This window comes from Cyprinodon tularosa, unplaced genomic scaffold (genome assembly GCF_016077235.1).
Source record: "Cyprinodon tularosa strain WSP-4 unplaced genomic scaffold, ASM1607723v1 ctg961, whole genome shotgun sequence".
In the NCBI taxonomy this organism is placed as follows: domain Eukaryota; kingdom Metazoa; phylum Chordata; class Actinopteri; order Cyprinodontiformes; family Cyprinodontidae; genus Cyprinodon; species Cyprinodon tularosa.
Window position 1 is genome coordinate 270278 of NW_024039742.1, and position 24481 is coordinate 294758.

Here is a 24481-nt window from a genome sequence, read left to right on the forward strand (position 1 = left end):
TCAAAGAGCAGGATGATATAAAAGTTCAAAAGATAACATTGTCTATATTGTTCTGCTTGTATAACCCAACCAATACCGCAAAGGCCACCAAAAGTCATGCAATAATAACCTTAATTTGCACTGTATTTAACTGGAAATAAATATGGCTCTATCTGAAAGATCTTTTAATCTGTATTGGTAACTTTAACCCGAGCTAATAGCTTCTTACCTGCAAGGAATCATTATCATTTGTAATGCTAAGGGAGATGTAAGCATGTAAAGGACATAAGGAGGTAGAGTTACAAAAAAAGTGGATAATATCTTATTTTAGTCCTTAGGTGTGGCAGATGTGCCTTGGATATCAACCATGAGGATTTATCAATTGATTATTTAGGCTTTTAAGTATATAATTAGCGCTACGGTCTATATTCTTTTATGTATTTGTTTTAAGTTGTATTTTCCTCAGGGATTTGATTATTCATTATTATATAGTAATTATTTCTTAACACAGAATGTTTCAAAAAGGTCTTATTAATCTTATTAGTCTTATTTTCCTCTTTCATTTTCTAAACTTCATTGTGAGTGAAGCAGAACTTTATTGAGTGACAAAAAACTGAATTTCAATGATGACAGGACTTTTTTTTCCAAAAGCTTCCCAGCTAAATAAGATAAAATAAAAGCAAAAATTGAGCCCTTACCCTTTTTTCTTTTGCTCATGGCTGTAAGGTTGAAGACACGTTTAAATATCAGGTCACGAATGTGGCGACTTCCACTTGTTCCTGCCGTTTGACAGTGAGCCTCATGCTCTTTAATCAACAGACTAAATCTGCTTCCTGTCTTCTGAACACAGCGGAAATGTTCGAGGGGGGTGAATTTTATAGTGAGTTTCACATAATGTTGCAACTATTAGGGAAAAGTTGCTCAACTCCCATTGAGTAGGTGTTTTTTTGTGTATTTTATTCTATTTTGGTGACAACACCCAACAACAAACTCCAATGAATCCACCTTTGAATGACAACAAGAAAAAAGAACCAATTGAAGGTTTTTGAGGGGCTTAGTTAAAGTCTGAGTAAGATGTTTGGGCTGCTGAGGCTGGAGGTACTGCATGGGGGTCGTGAAAGTTTTGCATGATTGGAGGGTTTTTTTATATTCCCCCCTGCAATTTTTTCCACTAATTGAAATGTCTTTAAATCCACATTAACATGAATTCAACACACTGTAGTAAACAGATAAATGGAGGCAGAAGATGTCTTTCAGTCATCAATGCACACATTCAGCAACACACAGGAGCTCTTTCAAGCTGGGCACCGTTTCATTCACAACACCTGACCCATCAACCAGGAATCAGAATCAGAAATACTTTAATAATCCCATTACTTTATCTGTATTAAAGTGACTATAGGACCAGTTTAATATAACACAATTACATACGATATATATAATTAGGGGGTTCCCGCTCCATCTCACCATCATTATGTGTATCCTTGGCCTGGAAAACGTGGAAGACCCCTGGTCTAATGACTGAATTACAACATTTCTGTAAAGCAGAAATTCACCCACAGTAATATCAGGCCCCCATTGCTGACTATCACAAACACTTGATCCTGCCAAGGTTTAAGGAGGGGATTACTTCTTCAAATAGGAATTGATGTCTGTCTATAATAAATACCTTTTCATATACTTTTCTGACATTAAACTCTTATGAGTTTAAAATTGAAATCAGAAATCTTTAATTGTGTCAATGAAGAAAAAAAAATTTGAATTGGCAATTTCTCCAAATGTTTTAACGAATGGATCACGTTTGACTCATTTTACGACCCCCCCCCCCCCTCCAAATAGTTGAAAGACAAAGGGGCTTCCAGGTGACGTCCCAACAGTGGTGAAACTTCCTTTTTCTTTACTTCTTCTAAAAATGTTGACACCTTTTCTCTGCTTATGCAATGGAGCTTTCAGACACAAGTCCAAGAAAAACTAAAAGACGCATTTTAATTCAAATCATCAAAGGTTTTAACGAGTGCAAAACCAGCTCCTGTTTTCTGGAAACGGACATGAATCAGGTCCGCAGTAATTAGGTTATAGGTTTCTTTCTTGCCTATTTTGTCTCTGGAACAAGTTTATAGCAACTCAAAAACAAACAGACAGGATTGATTTGTTTCTTTAAGGGATTCGTCAGATTCATTTTTGTATCAGTAATATATTCATATTAACACAGTTGATAAAAAATACTCTTAGAAAAGCTTATTGCAGACATGGCATGAAAAAATAGAGTTTAGATCATTTAAAACAAGCAATGAATAGAGAACAGAATCCCTTTGCAGGCACAGTTGGTCTTTCACTGATTTTTGAGACAAACAGACAAATATCGTCCACATAAAAATCTCACTGTAACATTTCACACTGACTGGTTTGTTGCTGGTTTTCTTCTCTAGAACTGGGTTTGTTCTACACTGGCAGCGCTGACTCAGTCTCTATGTGCAACAATCTACAGCTGTAATGCCCCACATAGTAGGATTTTAAGGAGAAAACTGAAGGCTTCATCAAATCCACCCTGTTACTGACGTGTTGCACAAACTGAGTAGTTTCCTGTCAGGAAATGTTTCAGCTTAAAAAAGGGTCAATGTGTCAACGCAGGATGACACAACTTATAGAACATACTGACAGTGCCAGGCTACAGCATGAATAGCGCTCTTAATGTGGGTATAAAACACAGCAATGCTCATGAGAAAACTTTAATTTTTGCATGAAGTTGGATTAATTCTTTACTTCAGTGCATATAAATAAAATACAGGGCAATCAATTGGCTCCAGGATTAACCTAGTTAGTTTATAAGCTCCGCCTGTTGATACATTTATTGCAGAGAATTAAACATTTGAAAATAACAGACAGAGGAAAATACAAATTAGTGTTGCACCGATATGGATACCAGTATCTGGCGGGGCCCCGATCCAGCACTAAAATGGTGGTATGGTATCGGTACCAACAAATAGGGCACCGATACCATTTTGAGATGCCTACCTGGAATGTCACCCATTCCAGGTAGGCAATAAAAAGTTCTACTGGATTCACTTTGTATTGGTCTTCTTCCTACTTCACAAAGGTAGGCAGCAGCTTGACAAAGCCATGATGGCAATTATTTTACATCCAAGTAGTATGCAGTTCTTCATTTATACACACACACACACACACACACACATCAATTTCAAACAGAGGGTATCGGTATGGTGTCGGTATCTACTGATACTGCACAGCCAGGTATCGGGCCCAAAAATGTCATCGGTGCAACACCATTAAAAATATAAACATGCTAGGATTTGAGATAATGTTTTAACCCTCATGTAAAATAGAAATATCCTTCGTTGTCTCACAATGCGGGAATTCATGAAAAGACAAGTGAGAAAAACATGATCAGAACAAAGATGTGTGCAGGAGATGCAGTGGTTAGTGCGCACAACCCATGTATGGAGGCCTTAGTCCTTGACGCGGCCGACCAGGTTTTGAATTCGACCTGTGGTCCTTTGCCGCATGTCTCTCTCCCTCTCTCATTCCCCCTTTCCTGTCAACCTACTGTCAGAAAAGTGAGCCACTAGTGCCGTAAAATTCAAGGTTAATGTAGTAGACTGTACAACAAATAAAAAAAATAAACACACCTCTCAGATAAAGGAAGCACTGCACAGATATGTCGCATGCTTAAAAAAAAAATTAGACAGAGCAGGGAGACACTTTAGTTAAGAATAAGGTGAGAGAAAAAATTAATAGATGAGCTTAATTTTATAAACCTGTTGACTCTGATTGAAAGAAATAAACCTGTTACAGGCCACACCTGTTCTATAGGGTCGGCTTCAGCGCCTCAGACTGGAAGAAGGTGAGGAGAGTGATGAGAACAGCAGAGAGGATCATCGGGGCTCCTCTTCCCTCCATAAAAAGACATTTCATCCCAGCGCTGTATGTGCTGAGCCTGTAACATCATAAATGACCCCTCACACTCCCACCATGGACTGTTCTCCCAGCTGCCCTCTGGGAAGGGGCTTCGAAGCATCCGATGCAGGTCCAGCAGATTCTGAAACAGCTTTTTCCCCACTGCTGAACTTTTGAAAACACCCTAAATCCTGTCACAGACTTTCACCATATATTTAATGCTCTGAACTTCCATATCAATGCATTTTTTTGGCACCATGCTTTTATTTCTCCCAAATTGTTTACATTTGATCACTGCTTCACCTCATGGAATGGAACTGTCATGAGAGCTGTACAAAATGAAATTTTGAAGCCTATATACTCCCCATTTACAGAGTCTAACCCAAAACATAAATCTGATTGTGATTATTTTCACAGGAATTTTTCCTCAATGTTCACCGATAATCTCCATTTAATCTGACTGAGCTGGAGCTATTAGAAAAATAGGCTGAAACTTCAGTCTCTAGTGGTAAAAAGCATATAGAATCAGACACATGTAGAGCTGCAGCCATTAATCCATCCATTCATTGAGGTCACAAGGGATGCTGGTGCCTATCTCCAGCTGTCTGTAGGCGAGAGGCAGGGTACACCCTGGACAGGTTGCCAGACCATCACAGAGACAAATAGGACAAACAACAATTCACACACACACCTAAGGAGAATTTAGAAAAGCCAATTAACCTAACAGTAATGTTTTTGGACTGTAGGGGGAAGCTGGAGTACCCGGAGAGAACCCATGCATGCTCCCGGAGAACATGCAAACTCCATGCAGAAAGACCCCGGGCCAGGAATCAAACCCGGAACCTTCTTCCTGCAAGGAAGCAGTGCTACCCACTGTGCCACTGAGCAGCCCTGGAAGCTGTTAATAACATCTTAAAACACTTTGTTCACCTTCCAGCTGCTGAGGTCAATCTATCCTTAATTGTTTAGTCAAAACTTGACTTTTATATCGCAAAGGAAGAAGACATACAGCTCTCATTTTTTACTATTCAATGCTTGTCAGACATTCCTGTTTTAGCCGCTAGATGGCAGCAAAAGCACGGTTAAACAGAACAGTGAAGAATCACATCACTCAATCAGTGTCCAAAGGGAATGGCATGTAGGAGAATCTGACCACTGCAGTTTTATAAAGATTTACAAAAATCTGCAGAATATAAAAGCATGCCTTCAAACCACACTGAAAAATAAATACTATTACATTTCAGTGAATAAGAAACAAACTGTCCTTCAAGTTAGATTAAAGTGGAAAGAAATACTTTAGACTTAGACATTATTGTCAATGTTTATAAACAGAGATTATACAAAACGAAATTTTGTTTTGAACAGCTTTAAGATAGTGAATGAGCAGCAGCTTAGCAGTGATATAACCATTTCCATCCTATTAAGTGCAGCAGTGATCAAATGTAAACATGTTTATGGTGCAAATATACAGTATTTTGGTTTGGTGTTATCAGTATGATGCAGAGTCTGTGACATGATTTACAGTTTTTTCAACTGTTCAACAGTCTGATGGCGGTGGGGAAGAAGCTGTTGCAGAATCTGCTGCACCTGCAGCAGACGCTGCGAAGCCTCTTCCCAGAGGGCAGGGAGGCCCTGCTCAAGAGTGAACTGATGCAAGCTTGCCTACTACAGTAAGCTTTTTAAGGTTCTAGACAGGAGCCAACAATGGCCAGTGCCCCTGCAGAACAGCTGACATATACTGCAAAAATCAATATTTCTTAAATCAAGTGATTCTCCCCGTAACTGGAGCAGGTAGGTAAGATAATGTTTAATATAAGAAAAAAACAACACTCTTATTGTCTTTAAGTGCATAATATCTAATTATATTATTTAGGAGAAAAATACTCATCCTTTTTGGCAGATTGTCTTATTTATCTGCTTGAATTAAGGGCCAGAACGCTTATTTTAAGACATTTTCACTTATTTCAATCAGTTTTTGCTGTGTAATACTATATAAAGTTGCTATGGATGACAGGACAGAAGAGACTGATTTTTCCTTTGGACAATACTTTAACAATTGTTTAGAAATTACAGTAAACTTTAAGCCTGTCTTTTTAAGATAAAATCACAGTTTTGATCTCTTAGATCAGGCGTCTGCAACCTTGGCTTTGTGGCTCACTTAATATACTAAACAACGCCCCTTTGCCCTTTTTATTGTTGTTTTTGTAATTTTTTGTTCTATATGACATGCGAAAAAATTATAAAAAGAAAAATGGGAAAAAAAATGTTCTTATGGAAATTGATTAATATTTATTGTGCGGATTATTCTCTGCAGAGAGAGAAGAATCACAATGTGAATGTTTAATCTCCTACCTACCAGTCAAACCTCGTTTGTCTTCAAACTAATAAATAGGAATCAGCCCTGGAGATGTTGGTTCATTATGAAACACCTCAGATCAGAACTCTTCTGAAGTTTATAGGTGCAGACAGGATCTTAACCTGATGTATTCCTCAGAGCAGGAGCTTTGTTTCAATAATGCAAATATTTTTTTTAGCTGTCTGAAAGCAGAAACCGTCAGCAGTTAATTTACAGTAAAAAATAACTGAAGACACTGCAGAACCAGCTGGAATGTAGCATTCCCCTGAGGTTTGAGAGGAAGCTGTCAACGTCTCTTTACCACAATTAAAGCAGAAGAACATAAAGCCATCTGGTTTATCAAATTAAAAACCTGTCCTTCTGTCAACAGCGGAATCTGACACAGAGAGTTGTATATCCAGTTCATTTCTCAGGGTTTTTTTTTTTTTATTATTCTCCCGGGTTTTTTTAAGAAAAGACCAATTATTGCACATTAATTAAACGTAGATCACTTTGCTGTTGCATCAGATTACATTGAGTGAAGCAGAGGCTAAGATGGTCATCAATCACTTGAAAGTAATCTTTATATTCTTGAAACAGCCTGTGGGTTCCAGGAATATGAGTTTAATAAGTCCCAGGAGAGTATGCTGTAAGATCTAATAAAGTATAGATCTGTAAGTTCTGGCTGAGTACTCTGTAAGTCAACAGAAGGTTTATTTTGAGTCGCAACAACTAAAAAATCAAAATAGTCCATGGGTAGTAAGCTTTGTAGTAGTGGGAAAGAATTTGTATGTTCCAAGAGACTAAGCCATATTTTATTAAATTAGCCAATACCCGTCATGTTCTAGGATGGTAACTTGGACATCACGATGAGTGCAATTCAAATTCCACAAAAAAACTGTTATTTTTTCTGAAAAATAGCCTATAATGCTGAGAGGTTCAGTTGAAATAAAGAACGGTAACTTTTAAGTCAGAGAATGTTCTTGGAAGATCCTTTTAAATTCCAAAAATTTTCAAAAAGCATCATGAAACTTTCAAAAAGTAAAACAGAAGTTGTTATCCTGGCAAGTCAGACTTAATTACACCACATAATTTAGTCTGGTAAACCCCCGGACCAATCACAGCGGGGGATGGGGGACTTTATTTATGATGCACATCCCTTAGCACCGGAATTACCCATAAGACAGCAGCACTTTAAGCCTGGTTTATGCTCAGAAACCTGGTCTCCTGCGTGTGTGTCTCAGTTAATGCAGATATTCTCCCCCTTCTGCAGACACCTCCCGAAAAACTGTAGGTGACTGCAGACAGTGCCATAGATAGTGTCACAGGAAGGAGAGAAAGGACGCCTCTGATTGGTCAGTTCTACATCAGCTCTACACTATGAGTGTTTCCTGTTTCGTACCTAATGAAAGAAACTCTGGCTGTAGTGCTATCCACAACACCCTGCACACCCCGGACACTAACCAAGACACCGGCGGAGGGGTTGTAGACAGCGAACAAGATTTTTAAGCTGACATACGGACCTACCCACAATCCTAGCAAGTTCGTCATTGTACCTCTTGCCTTGTGGCGTGGAATAACATAGCGCAGAACACGCTTAAAATTGTGCATAAATCAAAAATATCTGCATCCTACCTATGACAAGCTAACTGCGACACACTGCTGCGGGAGGATGCACAGCCCTTTATTGCATAGCAACAAACTAGTGACTGCAGCAGAGCAAATGTTGCAATAAATTTAAGAATGTACTAGAAAGCACACCTTATATCCTCATATGTTTTAGGCAAAACCAACAGAAGGGAGAATTTCTTTGACGGCTTGACATGTTTTACAGGTTTTAAAATTTCAAAAGCAGAGTTTTACATCTGCAGTTATCTGATTGGTTCTAACCTGATGAGGCTGGCCGTTAGTACTGCCTTTGAAACAGAGGTCTAACAGCTCTATACCCGACTGATATACCGTGTATACGTCATATAAGCCTGGCTGTCCAGGCTGAGAGGCTGTAGGAATATGAATCATATGTTTCACAAGAGATCAACCTGTAGGTTTTTGGAAAGAAACCTGTAAGTTTAGAGAAAGTACTGATTGCATGATGCACTACTACAAAGAAAGTTATAGACAATAAACATTCCCCCTTGTTCTAGTCTTTAAAGGAACAAAAAGGGTCTGCAAAATTCAACTAAGTCATTACATTTAGAATGTTTATTTTTCTTCTGTACAGCAGCCAACCTGTAGACTGCTTATACGAAGAGGTAAGCGAATGAGGTGCTAAACTTGGGACTACACTTCATCTTAGACCTCAATGTCAAGAAGAATGACCTTCCACAAGAGCTTTTATTCATCTTCTGCACAGCTGTTGTTTTGTCTTTGTGCTAATTGTTATGCAATAAATTTACATCCAAAGCCAATACTAAGGTTGAGGTTGTGAATATGTTATTTAGTCAAATAACTTTCTGACTGTCATATGTTGTCCTGTGAACACTTGCACAACTGGCTGTGTCAGGAACGCAAGGTAAATGGAGCTCAAATAACAATCAAGCAGTTAACTTCACAACCACTTTTATTTAAACAAAAATGATTTAAAGATATTTCAGTTAAAAACCAAACTAATGAAGTGGCATACGTTGTATGATTTTTTTTTTCTCCTTTTCAGGCCAATTCTCCAGTCCTGTTCGAATTTTTTGATCGGGCCGAGTTGCCTCTCCGTGCGTCCTGTAGTGTACAGGGGGTAACGAGGGGCGATTAGCCTCTCACAACCACATCCGATCAGCAATTGTAAGGTCAGGAGAAAATCAAACAGGGTTGAAATTCAATCGGCCGTCTTAAGGTGGCATCAGAGTGTCGGGTCGCACCGTGTGAGAACATGCATTGTGATCTGTGAACTTTTAAACCCTGCAGTTTCGTTGTATGGTTTGAGCTGTAGATACATGCAATGATTGAAAATATTGCACAGTGTATGCCCGGATTAAGCTACCTACACAAAGACAAATGAGTGAAAAGAGATTGAAAACCATAATCGATAAAATAAACAACGCCGTCACAGTTCGGCATTAATTTTAAGTTCAAGAACCAAAGTTTATCTTGAAGAGTTTAAAATGAGGTCAAATTAGCTTTGAACTAATTTAGAGCAAATTCAATGTGTCAAAAGCAATTCACCATGCACATACAAGGAGGCAAGTGGAGATTTGGCAGTAGGTAGCTCATTTGAGAAAACCTTTTTTTAATGGAAAGACATGTTTTACCAAATTCTAATAATTTGCGAAAGAAACGAGGTACTGAGGAGGGTTGAAGTCGACCTGCAGATCTTTCACCCCTGAAAAACCAAGTGAGGTCATCTCAGGCTCATACGTATCAGCTGACCGGTAATCATGTGATAAATTTGGTTGGAACTGCAAGCTGGCCGGGGGATTTAATGCACAGGCAGAGCACCTCTCTGTGGTGCACTCAGGTGAACATCCTTTGCTATTATAAACACAAACTAAATGAGTGCTGCTTCATCCCAGCCAAGCACTGCATCAACAGCAGCTATGCTTGAAAACTGGACAAAACTGAAGCAGTGGGACTGATTTGTTGAACCTATTGGGATGTTTTCTGATAGCTTTTTATATTTCACTTCTTTCCCACTGAATTTAGTTGGTTAACCCCAGTTTTTAATAAAAACACCCGCTAAGTTGCTCCCCTTCCATTGGCAAAAGAAGCTGAGTCTGACCCCCTGCACAGGCTGCGTGTCCTCTGTCCTCAAACCGCTGCATGTCTGGTGACGCCATCGCGCTGGATTAGCACTGATGATGTCGGCAGACCGATAGAAATCAGGAAAGTAAACAATGGAGAGAAACATGAAGGGAGTCAGGGTGTAGTTATTTTGCTCTCTTTTCTGTCCAAATCCCTCTCACCAGTTCTGTGAGTCTTTTTGCCTTACTATATCAGATGGCATGATATATTGACGCATATACTTTGCCCTCAACAATTTCATGAAAATTAGCAGGTCGAACCCAGTCTGATATTTCCACTGTATGCTGATTGGAACCGAGGCGATTTTATACCGGGTTATTGTGACTTCCAATCAGATCCTGGCCTAGCCGCTAAGAGGTCCTGGTTTGTTGCCCTACTTGTGACGCGCTTAATGGTTTATTACAGATACACTGACATCCAGGATGCTTTTTGTTTGGATCATTAGCACCAGCACAAGTTATGACAGTGCAGCAGGGATGATTGTAGCCAACAACGTGAGATCAGTTAATTAATATAGGGAACGTATGAATACTGATAAACAAAATGAAACGAAGCGTAGTGCATTGAAACGGTCAAACAGAATTACGGCATCCCCACCCTTACTCATTCATCAGTGAGACAGATGAGTGCGCACCTATACACATACTTCCTTCGTGCACACACCCACCTCCATTTGAGTCTCCACCTCCACAACATGCATTAATAACCAGGCACACCATGCACCACATTTCTATATATGTCTCCTATAAGGTCACCTGCCAAGTGGTTTGACTGTGAGCCATTTATTCACAGGTTGGAAAGGGGTATAAGATGGTCTATATCTACTCTGCAGAGCTGGACTTCACCTCTCCTTTGGTTTCATATTTGCTTGATATTATTGAAAGCTGTCATGAGTGAGAGATATTGTGATTTAAGATTGACAAGGGGTTGCTTAGTGAGAGGTTCAAATTTAGTTTACTGTAGATGTGTCATGAAAGCACCATTAAGATGAGATAATCTCTATTCTGAAACCATTATACCATCACTCTGACCTCTGAACCTTGGCTATAACTGCAATTGAATGATTTAAGGCCATTGAGAGCAAATTAATGCTCGCTGTCCTTTGCTCTAAAGTCTTTTTTGCACTTTTTGGGCTGTTCTGAGACTCTATGGGATTTCACCTTTGTTGTCAGAAATAGTCAATTTGTCCTCTAAAGCTTTAATGAAGGACTCCCATCTTTATATGAATAATGACAGAAAAGTCTGCATAAAGCCACTGGCCTCCTTTGTGTTGTCGAATGCTCTAAAATATAGATGAGGCTCCCCTTTCTACTGTTGCTGCAGCAGATATTTGCCTCCGACTGATGGTTGTTAGAGTGTTTTTCCTTCCAGGCAACCAGGACTGCAAAAAGCTGCAGAGCAGGCAGTCCTTTCCAAACCGCTTTAGACAAGGAGGTGTCACCATCCCACAATCTGCATACTTTCTTTCCATTTTTTCAACATACCCGCTTTAATGTAAAGCTTCTTTATTTGTCATTCTTTTTTTTTTTTCTTCGGGAAGTTTCTAATTTCATCCCGTCTCCTCTTACTCTCTTTGACTTATCTGCAGAACAAATCTCTTTGACTGTGATTTATCTCAGCTCTGCTGCTTCTTGGTAATTCCCAGGTGGTGCTACCTGTCTTAACAGTTCCCAAAAATAAAGGACTCATTATTTGGAAGTAGGTTGAGGAGGATAACCGAAATCCTCCCCTTTCTGTTTTCTTCCACATGTGTAGCTCCTTGCTGAACTGATTTCTTCATTACAGGCAGGTTCATATATATTCTTTTGTTTTTTTCTATTCCTTCTGCACAATTAGTAACGAACTTCAAAACACTTACATATAGTATAAATACTAAGATTTACAAGGGTAAGAATTTTGCCCAGATGATTATTAAATGGCTTTGAGTGAAGGCTCACCTTTGGACTCATGTTGATGCATCACCTATAATACATGTCTCCTTTTGTGGCATCATAAAAGGAAATCCAACAAATCTCATGGAAAAGGTTGTGGAAACATCCATTGTTTACAATCCTTAGATGTCAAGGATGGAGTTTTTATCTGTTCACACAATTACAAATAAGATGAGAATCACAAAATAGGCTTTAACCTAATGCAACTTCTTAGGAATCCAGTTTGTGTTAGTTGTTTGTGTTTTTCTCTCTCCACCACCAGGTGGTGCCTTGTCCTCATTGGGCCTCCCTGCACACCTGCGGCTTGTTGGTTAATTACTGGAGGAGTATTTGAGCAGTGGGCTGTCACTACCTCGACGCCAGAGTGTTTGCCATTTTTGGATACTCTAGCCAAGCTGAGATTAGCTGAGTCTAACCTAAGCTTTGTTTCTCTGAGTCTTATCTAGTTTTTGTCTTTGCTCTTTGGCAGGAAGCCTTGCTAAGTAACTGGATACCTGGACCTTCTCCCCCTGGAAGGATTTACTGAGTTCACACTGAGCAGGGGAAAACCTCCACATGATCCGTTCAAGTCCTCTTCGGAAATCCAAGAGACAGTCCACTCCTTTACTCCTCCGGGTCCAACGCTTGTCTATCTGTCCGCCCTCCAACAGTTTCTCTCTCCTCTGGATTAATTCCCCACAAACTGGATTCAAGGATTGACAAGAGTCCCCACAAACGTGAGTCCCTCATTCAAATTCCCTACGGCCCCTGAACTGATCACTGTGATCTCCCCTTCAGACTTTCCAGTTCCGGTTTACCAGTCCACTGAGTTCCAGCTTGAACTTCTGTTATTCTTCTACATTTAATAAACCTGTTTTTCCCTTGGTCTCTGAGTGGTTCTCTGCATGTGGGTCAGATCGCTTAAACCAATCATGACACAACTGGATTAAACTGGTTCCTCTCAAAGACAGAAATCCTAAATTGGAGAAACCAAGCAACTACTTCACAAATGCATGCCGCAGAACAGGAGAGCCAGCAGCTCTCAGAGGCAGATTTAGTTGTTCATTTGCATTGCAAGAAAAAAGGAAACTTAATTTCCAAAATGTTCTGATTTTAGACAGAGAGGACAAAAGATTTGAAAGAGGAATGAGTGAAGCTGTCTTTGTTAAAATGGAAAAGTCATCACAAAACAGAGGGGGAGGAACTCATTCCAATTAAATTATACAAGCAGTCATCATGATTCAAATGTCCAAACACATAATCCATACACAACCAAGGACTTCGACAATCTAATAAAACAAACGGTGAGGCTTTCATTTGCACCTGATTTGGAACGTTCGCAAGAGGATGGACGTCTATGGTGCTTAAAAACAGCTGAGCTCATTAAAAAGAATTTTCAGGTGGAAGCCGACAAAACGGTTGAAGAGCCCTGGATAGATGTCAGAAAAATGGAGCAAAAGTCCGATGGCCTCCACTTTAAGCACATTTTGTGTTTGCAATGAACTGATGACTGACAATTTACACAGGTAAGCAAGATGAGAGTGTCTAACAAACCAAAGAAGAAATGGAGCAGTTCTTTGTTGAGGAGATGAACAGGTTTTGGTGGGTAATGAATGAATCGACTACAGAACAAAAGCTTAAGACCTTGTGAAAAAGCTGGCTGCCAGTGATAACAGAGAAAAACCAAAATGTTTAAGCCCATCTAGTAAGGAAGAAACCATTACAAATATATATACAGGACCAGCCCAGGATGGGTCCTGGGCTGTTCCCTTACAATTCCTTTTTAAACAATAATATTACTTATAAAATATTCTGTCATGATTTGTGGACATAAAGATCCATCATTGTCTCCCTTTTATCTCCTCTTTCTTTCATCTTTTCTCCTTTTTCCTGTTTTTTTCTTTCCTGTTCTACTTACATTGCAGTGTCCATATAATCTGTAATACTCCCTGCATGAATTATAATAAAGCAATGTATACTGTATGCATAAATCAAGTGGAACACTATGGCGATGTGAAAGTAAAATCTGTTGGGCCCTTTTTTGGCATCAAGACAATTGTTCTTATTGCCATATTGCCAGACAGGACACTGTAAAATAAATAAATAAATTAAAACTAAAGAGAAGCGTCATCTTCTGGTCAGACCCTGTAATTCAGTGAAAGTGTGGAGTCAGAGTAAAAATATATGCAAGAGGGGGTCACTCTAGTGGCTGGAAGTTGGAGGGGATTTTGCTGGGAGTTGGAGGGAAGTAGGCTGCCATTTGGCTGGCGGTTGAATGGGAAGGCCATTTTGAACGGGTGCTACTGTACACTAAAAAAAAAAAAAAAAAAAAAAAAAAAAAAAGAGCAAAATTATAGTTTGCAAACAGATTCAGTGATAAAGTAGAAAATACTGAAAACATGTCGTGCATGTCACATTTTGAGAAAAACTAAGAAAGCTGACAGACTATTGACAGACTACACATTTATGAAGTATAGAGGTGGCAGTATCATGCTGTGGGAAGGTGTTTTACTGCAGAGGAGACTGATAGACTGAGCAAATTAGATCACCATGAGAAAAGGGCACTGTTTGTTGATTTTTCTAACCAGAAAAACACAAAAATCTGACCGAAGCTGAAGTAAACCAAAATGTAGGAAACACTGCAGTTAAGAGCATCTTGACCATCTGGTCTTTAAAATAATAAATAAGTTGGCCTACAGCGAGCATCCTCCTCAGTGTCTTCAGTTAGAGGCTCCTACAGATCGGGTGCAGGACAGGCCAATACAAAAGATCCTTCCTGCCAACATGTACGTATCAGCGCCTATAATAACTCGATTAAAAAAAGAACAACCTATGAGATACTGCAACAGTTTTTATTTCCCTTAAGGATTAATAAAGTGTGGTAGAATTGAATTGGACTTGGTTATCTTTCACCATGCATGTTAGTGTTTTTTTTCTGTAATGCAGAATGCAACACAAGGAAAAACCAAATGTTTCACAAAGTGTCCCAGTTACAATAAAACGAATGAAATAAAATGATCAGTTATAAATCAAAAAGAGAATTAAGTGGAGGATAAATTGGAGGAGTGTTATGACAAATTCTGGGGGGAGAAGTTGATCACTTCAAAAGCGATTCATGTGCAAAAGAAAAGAAGATTTTAGGGTTTGTTCTGTTAGCAGTATGTAAGAATTTAAATATTTCCATGTATAGCCCCTCTCTGTGTGAGGATGCAGCTCACATAATTGTATTTCACCAATCAAGCGACTACAGGATGTCTTCATCTCCTTGCAGGCAGAGCCGGATCCTCTGACTCCATCCGTCAGATGGCTAACATCTCAGTGAACACCCTGTCAGCTCTGTCTGTTTCACACCACATGGATGAGAGGCACAGCAGCAGCAGCATAAATCAGCTCAGAAGGGCTGATGCAGTGGATAGATGGAGGTGTATGTTTCTTTTCCTCTGATCACTACAGACAGCTGGTAAATATCAATGACTTCTGTATTGATGCTTCTTTATTGATGCACCAGAACACAAATAACACTGAGGGGATTTTCTCTGAAGCAGCAAAGAGAAGTGAATGGTGCGTTTCAACAGTTAATTCAGAGTTCATCACAGCAGCCAGTGAGTTTAATCAACTGATTGATTGGATAGGCTTAGAAAGATATAATATTTGAGCTTGCCTGTCTGGAGAATCCAGCTTTTACCAGTTTTTTAATGTAACATATTAAAGGTTTATTTAAATACTGTGCCATCTAGTTCAGGCTATAAAACCAGGCATAAAAGCCATCTCTACAATTTTATATCTATTCTATTTGTTGTTTGTTGTTGTTCTTGCATTACTGTTGATAGGAGTAGAAGATAAAAGATAAAAATAAAATAAACAAAACTGCTGAAATCACTTTAACAAAATGTAAAGACATGTGGGTCTTTTTTCAATCATGCTTGAGGAATTAAATATGGGAGGCTATTCTTTTGGTACTTAAAGATAGGAATTTATAATTAGAATTTTATTGCAAACTTGGATGTATATACTGTAGTGCCTTCAACTATTAGGTGAAACAATACAATTAAAAAATAATTAATTTTATATATCTGTAGACTGCAATAGAAGAAAATTATATTATAGGTTAATTTCAGATACCTTGACTTCTTGGTGTATTTTCAGTATAGGCCTTCAGAGAACAGAAGAGCAGAGCTCAGGTTGACCTTGAGTACAGCTTCAGGTTTGGAGATGAACTAAGGAATAAAGAAGATAAAGCCTGTATAATATTTCTATGTTTGATAATAGGCATCTGTTTGACATGTGGGAGAATTTATGTTTGGTAGTTGTGTGTGTAAAAAGACTGAAGGGAGAGAAACTGCACAGTCTTGTGACCTTGAATGCCCGTGAATCTGCAAGAAACAAGCAGCAGTTCATCAAATATTTACAACTCTGTCTAATTCAGGATCTGAGCTGAGCTGGGCGGTGGGGCTGCAGCCTGCTGGAAAGGAGATGGAAACACTGAATCTACAGATCCAAAATGAACATTTGAAAAGGAGAGTTTACACCTTAGAAATGGCCACACATTAATGTCCATACCCAGCTCAGGTCCAGAACTTATATACAACAATTAAAAAAAGATAAATATGTACATTAAAAATATCTTTTTTTTTTTTTATTAAAAAAGCATATGGACAGAAACAAGTCTGGTCCGGAGAAACTTTGGAGTAAATTGTGACGTAGTACCTGGGATTTTGTTGGTGATGGCTTTTTGTTCTAAGAAATATATTAAATCTTTTCATTATTAAAGTATGTAAAAGCTATAAGAGGTGCAAGTGATATACATCAATGATTCAATTAGTTTTGTTTTCTAAGCTTCCTACAAATTGGGACACAACTAAATTAATTACCTGACACGTTCATCATTCTAGAATATTAACACATTCTCCACCTTAAATATAAATTCAATATTATTCCAAACACCATATTTATTGTGTCACTTTATAATAATTATATACAAACATAAACACCACCTTAGAATTAAAAATCTTACTCGTTCCAGAAGCGCAATGTCATTTTGCTAAATTTCCTAGCTTAAAAGGCTCACTAACATATGCACATAAAATTATGAATGCCTGTAGAAAGACAAAACCCTCTACAAAGAAAAAACATGCATTAATAAATATATATTGTGTACGTTGAAATATTTTAATTGGAGTAAAAAATGTTGAGGTATGTCAGGTCTTAGCTTCACAAGCTGCAAACGAAGGTCATGAGAGATAAGAATGAGTTCACAGAGCCTCCTACATGGCATGAAGGGGAGGACTGCTGTTTTGAGGAGATCCATCTGGCCAGTAATAGATATAGTAACCTAACAGCTAATGGCCTTGATGAACTCAAGTTATTTCTCCTCCAAATGTTTGTGTGTGAGAAAGTTGTTTGTGTAGGGGTGGGATAGTTCCAAGGGAGAGAGTGTGTGTGTGTGGGATTTTTGTAAGGTATAAATGTATGTCCTGAGCTTTGCCCAGTCAGAGCTATATCCCTCCGTCTGCGGACGTTAAATAATTTTGAACCTTTTTTCTTGCAAGAAAAGCCTCTGTCTCAGCTTCCAAACTCCACAGATCTTTTATGTTGAAGGTTTAAGCTATGGACCTTTGATATTCAGTGTTCCAAGTATTCTCTCACATTCAATGAGGATGTTATCTGCTGTTAAAGGTATAGCGGAAGATTTTTGAATTTTTGAAAAGACTCACCCTCTCCACTCTAAAAAAAAAAATGCACATGCACAACCCTGCACCCGCTCCCGAACGCCTATTACCGCCTGCGAGAGCATGCACAAGCCCATTTCTCCTTAAGCATGCTCTGTTTAAAGGTGTCAGTTGGAACGTTCATACAAGCTTACTTTCCAAAAGCAGATTTGCAATTTTTTATCACCGGTAAGTGAACATGGGTAAGAGCACTTAGAGCGGCCTTACGTAAACATCACCAGAATGATTGACAATTTGGAGAACCACTTATTTTGATGATCCACCTGGAAAAAGACCAATCATCTAGATATGACAAGAAAACAGCTTTCTAATGAGAAAATTATCTCTTTATCACAAGAAAACGCCTTTTGTTATCTTTTATAATGATAATATTAACTAATTTTCTCGAGAAAACCACTGAAAAATTATCGGAGGGACACGAGCGCTCTTGGCTTCCATAGAAAATCTGGCAACAATAGTCAAGAACCATAAGAGGCGCCCCCCTCCATCCTCTCTGAATAACGTTAAAGGATGGGTATGGCTGCGTGACGTAGCTATAAAAGAACTGAGGCCAGGACCTGTGGACTGTGTTTGCATTAATACAGACACAGTCATCACATGCCATCACAGCAGCACAATTCTTCATACAGTGGCTGGAAACATTTTGTTTTCATCTATTTTCACCCCTGTTTACATTTCACCTTCACCTTAAGAAATGTTTGTAAATCAGTGGATGCAATGTGGCAGTGGAAAGCTCATGTCCAATTCTATCAGACAGAATGGGCTTCTTATAGCTCTGGTCCATCATTAGTCTGCCTCTCATGGATTTAATGAACCTTGGCTTGTAAAGTTTGTTCTAATTAAGAGTTCAGTTCTGCACATAAATTCACCATCCAGGGTCATTTATCACAATTTACTGAAGGGAATATTTTCTACTTTACTGTTAATATATGCCCCATTTAAAAATGTCCCAGCGGAGAGAAAATAAATCATTTTACTCTAACAAGATGTAGAAGAAATAAAAACAATATGTCTATATTTCATACTGGGTGAATGTCGGATTTGATTCGTTCCAATTGGTTTCATGCAGAGGCTGCTGGTTCTGGTGGTGCAAAAACAGCAAATTAATGATAGTATTCAAAGGGAAAAACACACTGAAACAAATTATATTTCTATGTTTTATTTTTGCTTGTTCCAAAAATATTTGCTGTTTAGATATAGATTAGTTTCTTTTATTGTTGCTCCCAGAGGTCATATTGTTTATATTTTTTTAATATTTCTAATATGTTTATGTACAGACATACATATATATCAAACCAAACATAATTCATTTTGTCCACTTGGCCCTGCTCTACTCCACCCTACCAATTCTCAGATATTTCCATTTCTGCTTTTTATCTACCGGTAATTATTTTTATTGGCCCTCCTAATTTCTGATCGAACCTACTTCTGAGCAGGCCTGGAAAAAAATCCATTACTGAAAATGAAAAAGCAGTAATGGAAGCTTCCGTAAATTAGTGGGGTTGAATAGAGCCCAGCCATGTGGAGCCAGTGGAGAAGCTGGAGGAATGTTTTTATTTTGTCTTATACTGTATTGTATCATGTTGTGTGGGTCAAAAAATTTAGCACTGCATCACACATCATTGTATAGTGGGACATATTCCATTATATCATGCACTTTATAACAGTTTCTCTTATTGCATCGCACATGATCATATGCTATAAACAATTAGACACAAAGGAAAAGTTTTAAAGGACTTCTTACATCATAATTTACAGGAACAGGGTCTTCTGGTTCTCCTTGTTTGGCTCTAGAACGGATACCTTAGTCTTATTGTTTGAAACTCAAAGCAATAAAATGTGGTGAAATATAGGTTGGGAATTGCGAAATTAAAGTGAGGGGAGTCTAGGAAGAGTTTGGCATGGAAGGTAGTGGTAGGTGGAGCTTTTGGTTGGTGTCCTATAACTATATTTTTCCAGGATGGGCACCTCACAATGGTAGCTCACTGCTCCCCAAGGGGATGGGTTAAATGCAGAGCACCCTCTGGGATTATTAGAGTGTAGAAACTCAAAGAAAAAAAAAATTAAGTGTCATGATCTTAGCACTAATACTGATCTTATTCCTCACACCTGCTCAGCTCTGCTCTATTCTCATTACTACTGATCTGATCCACCTTCACCTACCAGTATATAACCAGCCTTTAGACCAAACATCAGTGCCAGATTATTTCGTTGGTAAGATCTATTCCAGCATTCTGATTCCTGACTGTTCTACCTGACCCTGATCTGATCTGTTCGTCTGCCTGCCCGTCCTCCTGAATTTCCATGTGGTGCTTCATTGGGCTTCTGACCACCTGGGTCTGACTCTGGACCCTGGATTCCGGTTTGTCCTCCTGTTCCTCCTCCCTACTATTGTCTTCACGGCTCTGACCCTCTGCCTGACCCCAGATCATTGTAATTCAGCTGGGGTTATTCTCTGGGACTTCCTGACCAATGACAGTGTTACAGTGTCTAATATGCAGAGGGTTCCCCTTGTAATACATTTATTTGGTTTGGGTATAATGGGGATGCTAGTTGGTGGTGATAAGTGGAGTGTAAACAGCAGGCATCCCCAAAGTCGGTCATCAAGGGCCGCTGTCCTGCAGGTTTTAGAGGTTTCTCTGCTTTAGCACAGCTGATTCCGATGATTGTAAGCCTATTAATCAACTATCAATGTAAATCAGCTTTGCTACAGTAGGGAAACCCCTAAAACCTGCAGGACAGGCCCTCGAGGACCGACTTTGGGGATGCCTGGTACACAGGAACCTCGTTGCCAGTCTTTGAATGATGAGCACCAGGTAGGTTCAATGACGGCACGCTGATATATTGCATGTTTTACTGTTATATTTGTTAGCCAACTGTAAAGTGTAAGTAGATTAGTGAAGATATTGATGTATTCAAAGGAAATTTTATTCTTCATAAGGTGCTGTTCCTTTGGTGATGAGCCTGAGCCCTGCTGATTTTGAGTTTTTCATTTGAATACAGATAAACGACCTGTTTTAATTCATCCTGTCTCCTGACCATCTTTAAATACAATAACAAGAACAAATGAAGGACAGTTTGCATAATTAACAGGAAGAGATGGGAAACTGAAGGTTACAACAGCAACATCAGCGCTACTCTCAACCGGCTTGAACCTAACCTTGTTGTTTTTCCCAGACTAAGTCTTTAGTAAATATAGTGGAACATCACTTGCTTGTACAGGGCCCGATCAGATATTGTCCCGACTGTACATCATCACGTTAAATAGTCGCAGAAAAATATCTCTGCTTTTGATCAGGACGTTTTTTTTTCATGTTTAAGGTCTCAGAAACACAGATGTTTAAAATGAAACATGGGCTGTTTTCTTATTTCATTAAAATGAAAACAAAGTTTGAGTTATTTGTTTACATTTTATGCAAAAAATGATGGGCGACCAGTGTTGGTCTGTTCGGAAAGTTTTCTTTGCTTTATGTTTTTCCAAACATCCCATAGTGTTTCAAAATAAGATCATAAAGAGACTAATAGCTGAAGTTATTTCATAAGTGCTTGTCTGATTATGTAAACATGACATATAAGAATATTGATTGGGCATTGGGTCATGGACAGCAGTGGATGTTAAATTGGGATTCACGACTCGAAAAGGTTGAGAACTACTCTGTGAGTTCAGTGGCACCTTTTAAAATGATCAGATTGCATATTCTACTGGCAGTTTGAGAGTGGTCTTAAAATAAATCAGATGAGATTCTTCCTAATGAGTGATGATAGGATGAAGCTTGAGATGGAGGGATCAGGCCAGGTCTGCAACAATATTTACCCATTTGTCTACATTCAGTGCCTCTCCTGTCGTCATGAGATATAGAACATGACTGAAAGAGCAATATCTTGGATATAATCAGCTGGAATTAGTTTTCCTTCAGGCTGGCCTCAGCCAAAGAGATAGACATAGAAGCTCCGTCATTAGTTCTTGGTGCCTAAAGAAGGCACAAAAAAAAGAAATCCTACCATGTACCAACATTTTTGAGCTGCAGACATCAGGTAGACAATACACAGTTACACAAAAAGTTAAACACACTCTAGTCACCAGTCTGCAGATGTATGGAATTTTAAGCTTGGTGCAAAATAGCTTGTATACATGCCTCTGTTTTATTAGTTTCTAGAATGCGGTTTTGCTTCTTCTTAAGCATTTTACCACAGACAGCTTTCAAAATCTTGGATGGTTCAAAGCAGGATTTGCTAAACTTCTTTTACTGAAACGAGGGGCTGTTCCTTCCGCAAGGCCATCACAGCCGCAAGCTGTAAGTATGATTCTGTCGCTAAGCTGTTGATCGCAAAGTGAGATGGCTGCTGGGCCGCCGACTGGACCGGACAGGGAGCCAGCAGGGAGACAGAGCGACCGAACCCTACCCGATGACGACAAGCGGGGTATTGCCTTATCAACAATTTGATGTTTCAGTGAGTGAGTGCTTGTTGCTATGATGTGTCTTTGCTAAGCAGCTTCGCTCGTTGTAAACCAACCAATCTGCACACAGCACATCTAAATATTCATGAACATACCATAAAAGGAAGAAAACTTGTCGTTTCTTTCTGGGGCTTTTAACCAGGCTGCATTAGGGCTCATGGAACAGCAAATATGCCATTTTCAGCCCAACCAATGTTACACACCCTATTCAGAGACCTTAAGGACCAGCACCAAATGCCCTAAAGAATCATTCTATGACCCCTTTAAGGTGTTATTTAAGGAGTGATTGCTCCAGTTATAAACAACAATGAGTAAACCTGAAAGTTTAAGCGCTTCAGAGAAAAAGCAGCCTATATTACACCCCAGAATGCTCTAAACAGGGATGCTAGGAAGAAGGATCTCTGTGCTTTCCCCCTGGACCTGTCACCTGCAACATGATCTCATGAAAGTGGAAAACAACAGACAGACGGTAGGATGGACGGATGAAGGAGTCAGATTATAAAATTTTTTGTAGTATCAAATTGCACTTCATTAAACTGGGTTCTATTATCTTATTATATCATATGATAGTTTACTGTTTGACATCCATTTGGTTTTAAGTGTAAAGCCATTTTTTTCGGTGCAACAACTGTATCACCATACTGGATTTAAATGCAGAAAATACTCTAATGTCTTTTATTAAACAAACAGAAGTTAAATATATTGTGGAGCTAAACATAGGAATTGCATCATGCAGCCTACCTTTATTTATTTGGAGGTAATCATGAATATTGGATTGCAGTCTGCCAGCCTTTTTCCCAACACCTTTTCAGCTATTAGATATGCATATATACAGCAAGCACTGTTTCATTTCAGTCCAGAGCTGCATTATTTTTTCCTTTTTTTCCTTCTCTCTTGATCCCTTGATTGTAATTCAGCAGATGGATGCGATGTTCAGATCTGCAGTGAGAAGAAGCGGGATGTTATTAACAGGGAAGGTAGAGGTGACTCCTAAAAGAAAGGAGCTATGAATGAATTTATTCAGGAGGTGAAATAAGTGTGAAAGTGAAAAGCAGAAGAGGAAGGTGACGAGTGGTGAAGTTTAAAGAAGCTGATGAAGGTATGAAAAGATTTCCATCAGATTTGGATTCCTCATCTCAAAAGCTATATGGTACAAGAGTTTAAATGTTTATTTTCTTTTCATTTTAAAGAAAAATGTCAAGCAGTAGCATAAATTACCCAAGATTCTTTTAGTCCCACAGAGCATTTCAGCATAATTTTACATGAGTGATTTCAATTTCCTGGAAACACACTTTCATGTAAAAATAATCCTAGTCTGGGGTTAAGACTTTAGGATAAACTCAAGAATACTGAAGGGTGGGGTGAAAGAAATTTGTTCAAACAGGAGCACAATGGTGGAAGAGAAGTCAAATATAATCAAAGTTTCATCTACAACACTTTCAGTGACATGAAAAGCATTTTTACTACATGATTAGTAAAAATGTTATCCTCTGGGTTCGGCAAGTTATATCTTAATTATCACATTCCAATGTAAGTCCCATTTATTTCTGTTCTAGCTGCTTTTAGAGTTAACACACCTCGCCTGTTGGTTGATGGTCCAGGTCATCTGATGACCTGGACCAGGTCATCAGATGACCTGGTCCAGGTCATCAGATGACCTGGACCAGGTCATCTGATGACCTGGTCCAGGTCATCTGATGACCTGGACCAGGTCATCAGATGACCAGGAAGAAAAAAAAGTACCAGGAAGAGCTGATTCCTGGTACTTTTTCAAATTCCCTCTGAAATTTACCAGTGAGGGGAAGATAAACACAGATATAATTTAGTCAGGTGATATTGGCTCACATTTGGTTTATTTCACATTTACCACCAGGTAGATGGGCTTGGACAAGATTAAAGTGAAGGTTTTTAATGGGGTAGTTTTCTTTTACCTTAACATCACGCTTTTGAAAAGAATATTTTAACAAATACCAGCCAAGAAGGTGTAACCAAATAATAAACAGAAAAAAGGAGAGAGAGGATGGCTCAATTTTAATGGATCTGTTTTTGCTTCGTTTTTTTTAACTTTATTGATCTCACAATGGATAAATTCACTCATTGCATTTAACTCATCCCCTTGGGGAGCAGTGGGCTGCCATTGTGCAGCGCCCGGGGAGCAGTGTGGGGTTAAGGGTTTTGCTCAGGAACCCAGAGTGGAGGCTGTGAAAAAAAAAATCGGGTACTTGCAACCTTCTCAGAGCACAAGCGCACTGCTCTAACCACTAGGCCAACACTCCCCTGTTCTTCGTGTTGTCATGGCTTTTAGGTGACAGAGGTTATGATACTGATAAACAACTGGTGACACATTTGCAGACATCCCAATTCTCCTGGTAGTTCCAGGAGTCTCCCTGCTATAGATAGTTGTTCATGGATGCCAGCGCGT

At 39.0% G+C, this 24481-nt stretch overlaps 1 protein-coding gene across 1 annotated transcript in view; it reads right to left on the reverse strand.

Moving 5' to 3' along the window:
- Positions 1-794, reverse strand: part of LOC119776869 (SH2 domain-containing protein 3C-like) — a 44342-nt gene extending 43548 nt beyond the window's left edge. The window contains exon 1 of the mRNA XM_038275495.1: positions 678-794. Within this exon, the coding sequence (XP_038131423.1) occupies positions 678-696 (19 nt within the window). The 5' untranslated portion in view covers positions 697-794. The remainder of the gene's footprint in view (positions 1-677) is intronic.
- Positions 795-24481: the final 23687 nt, after the last annotated feature.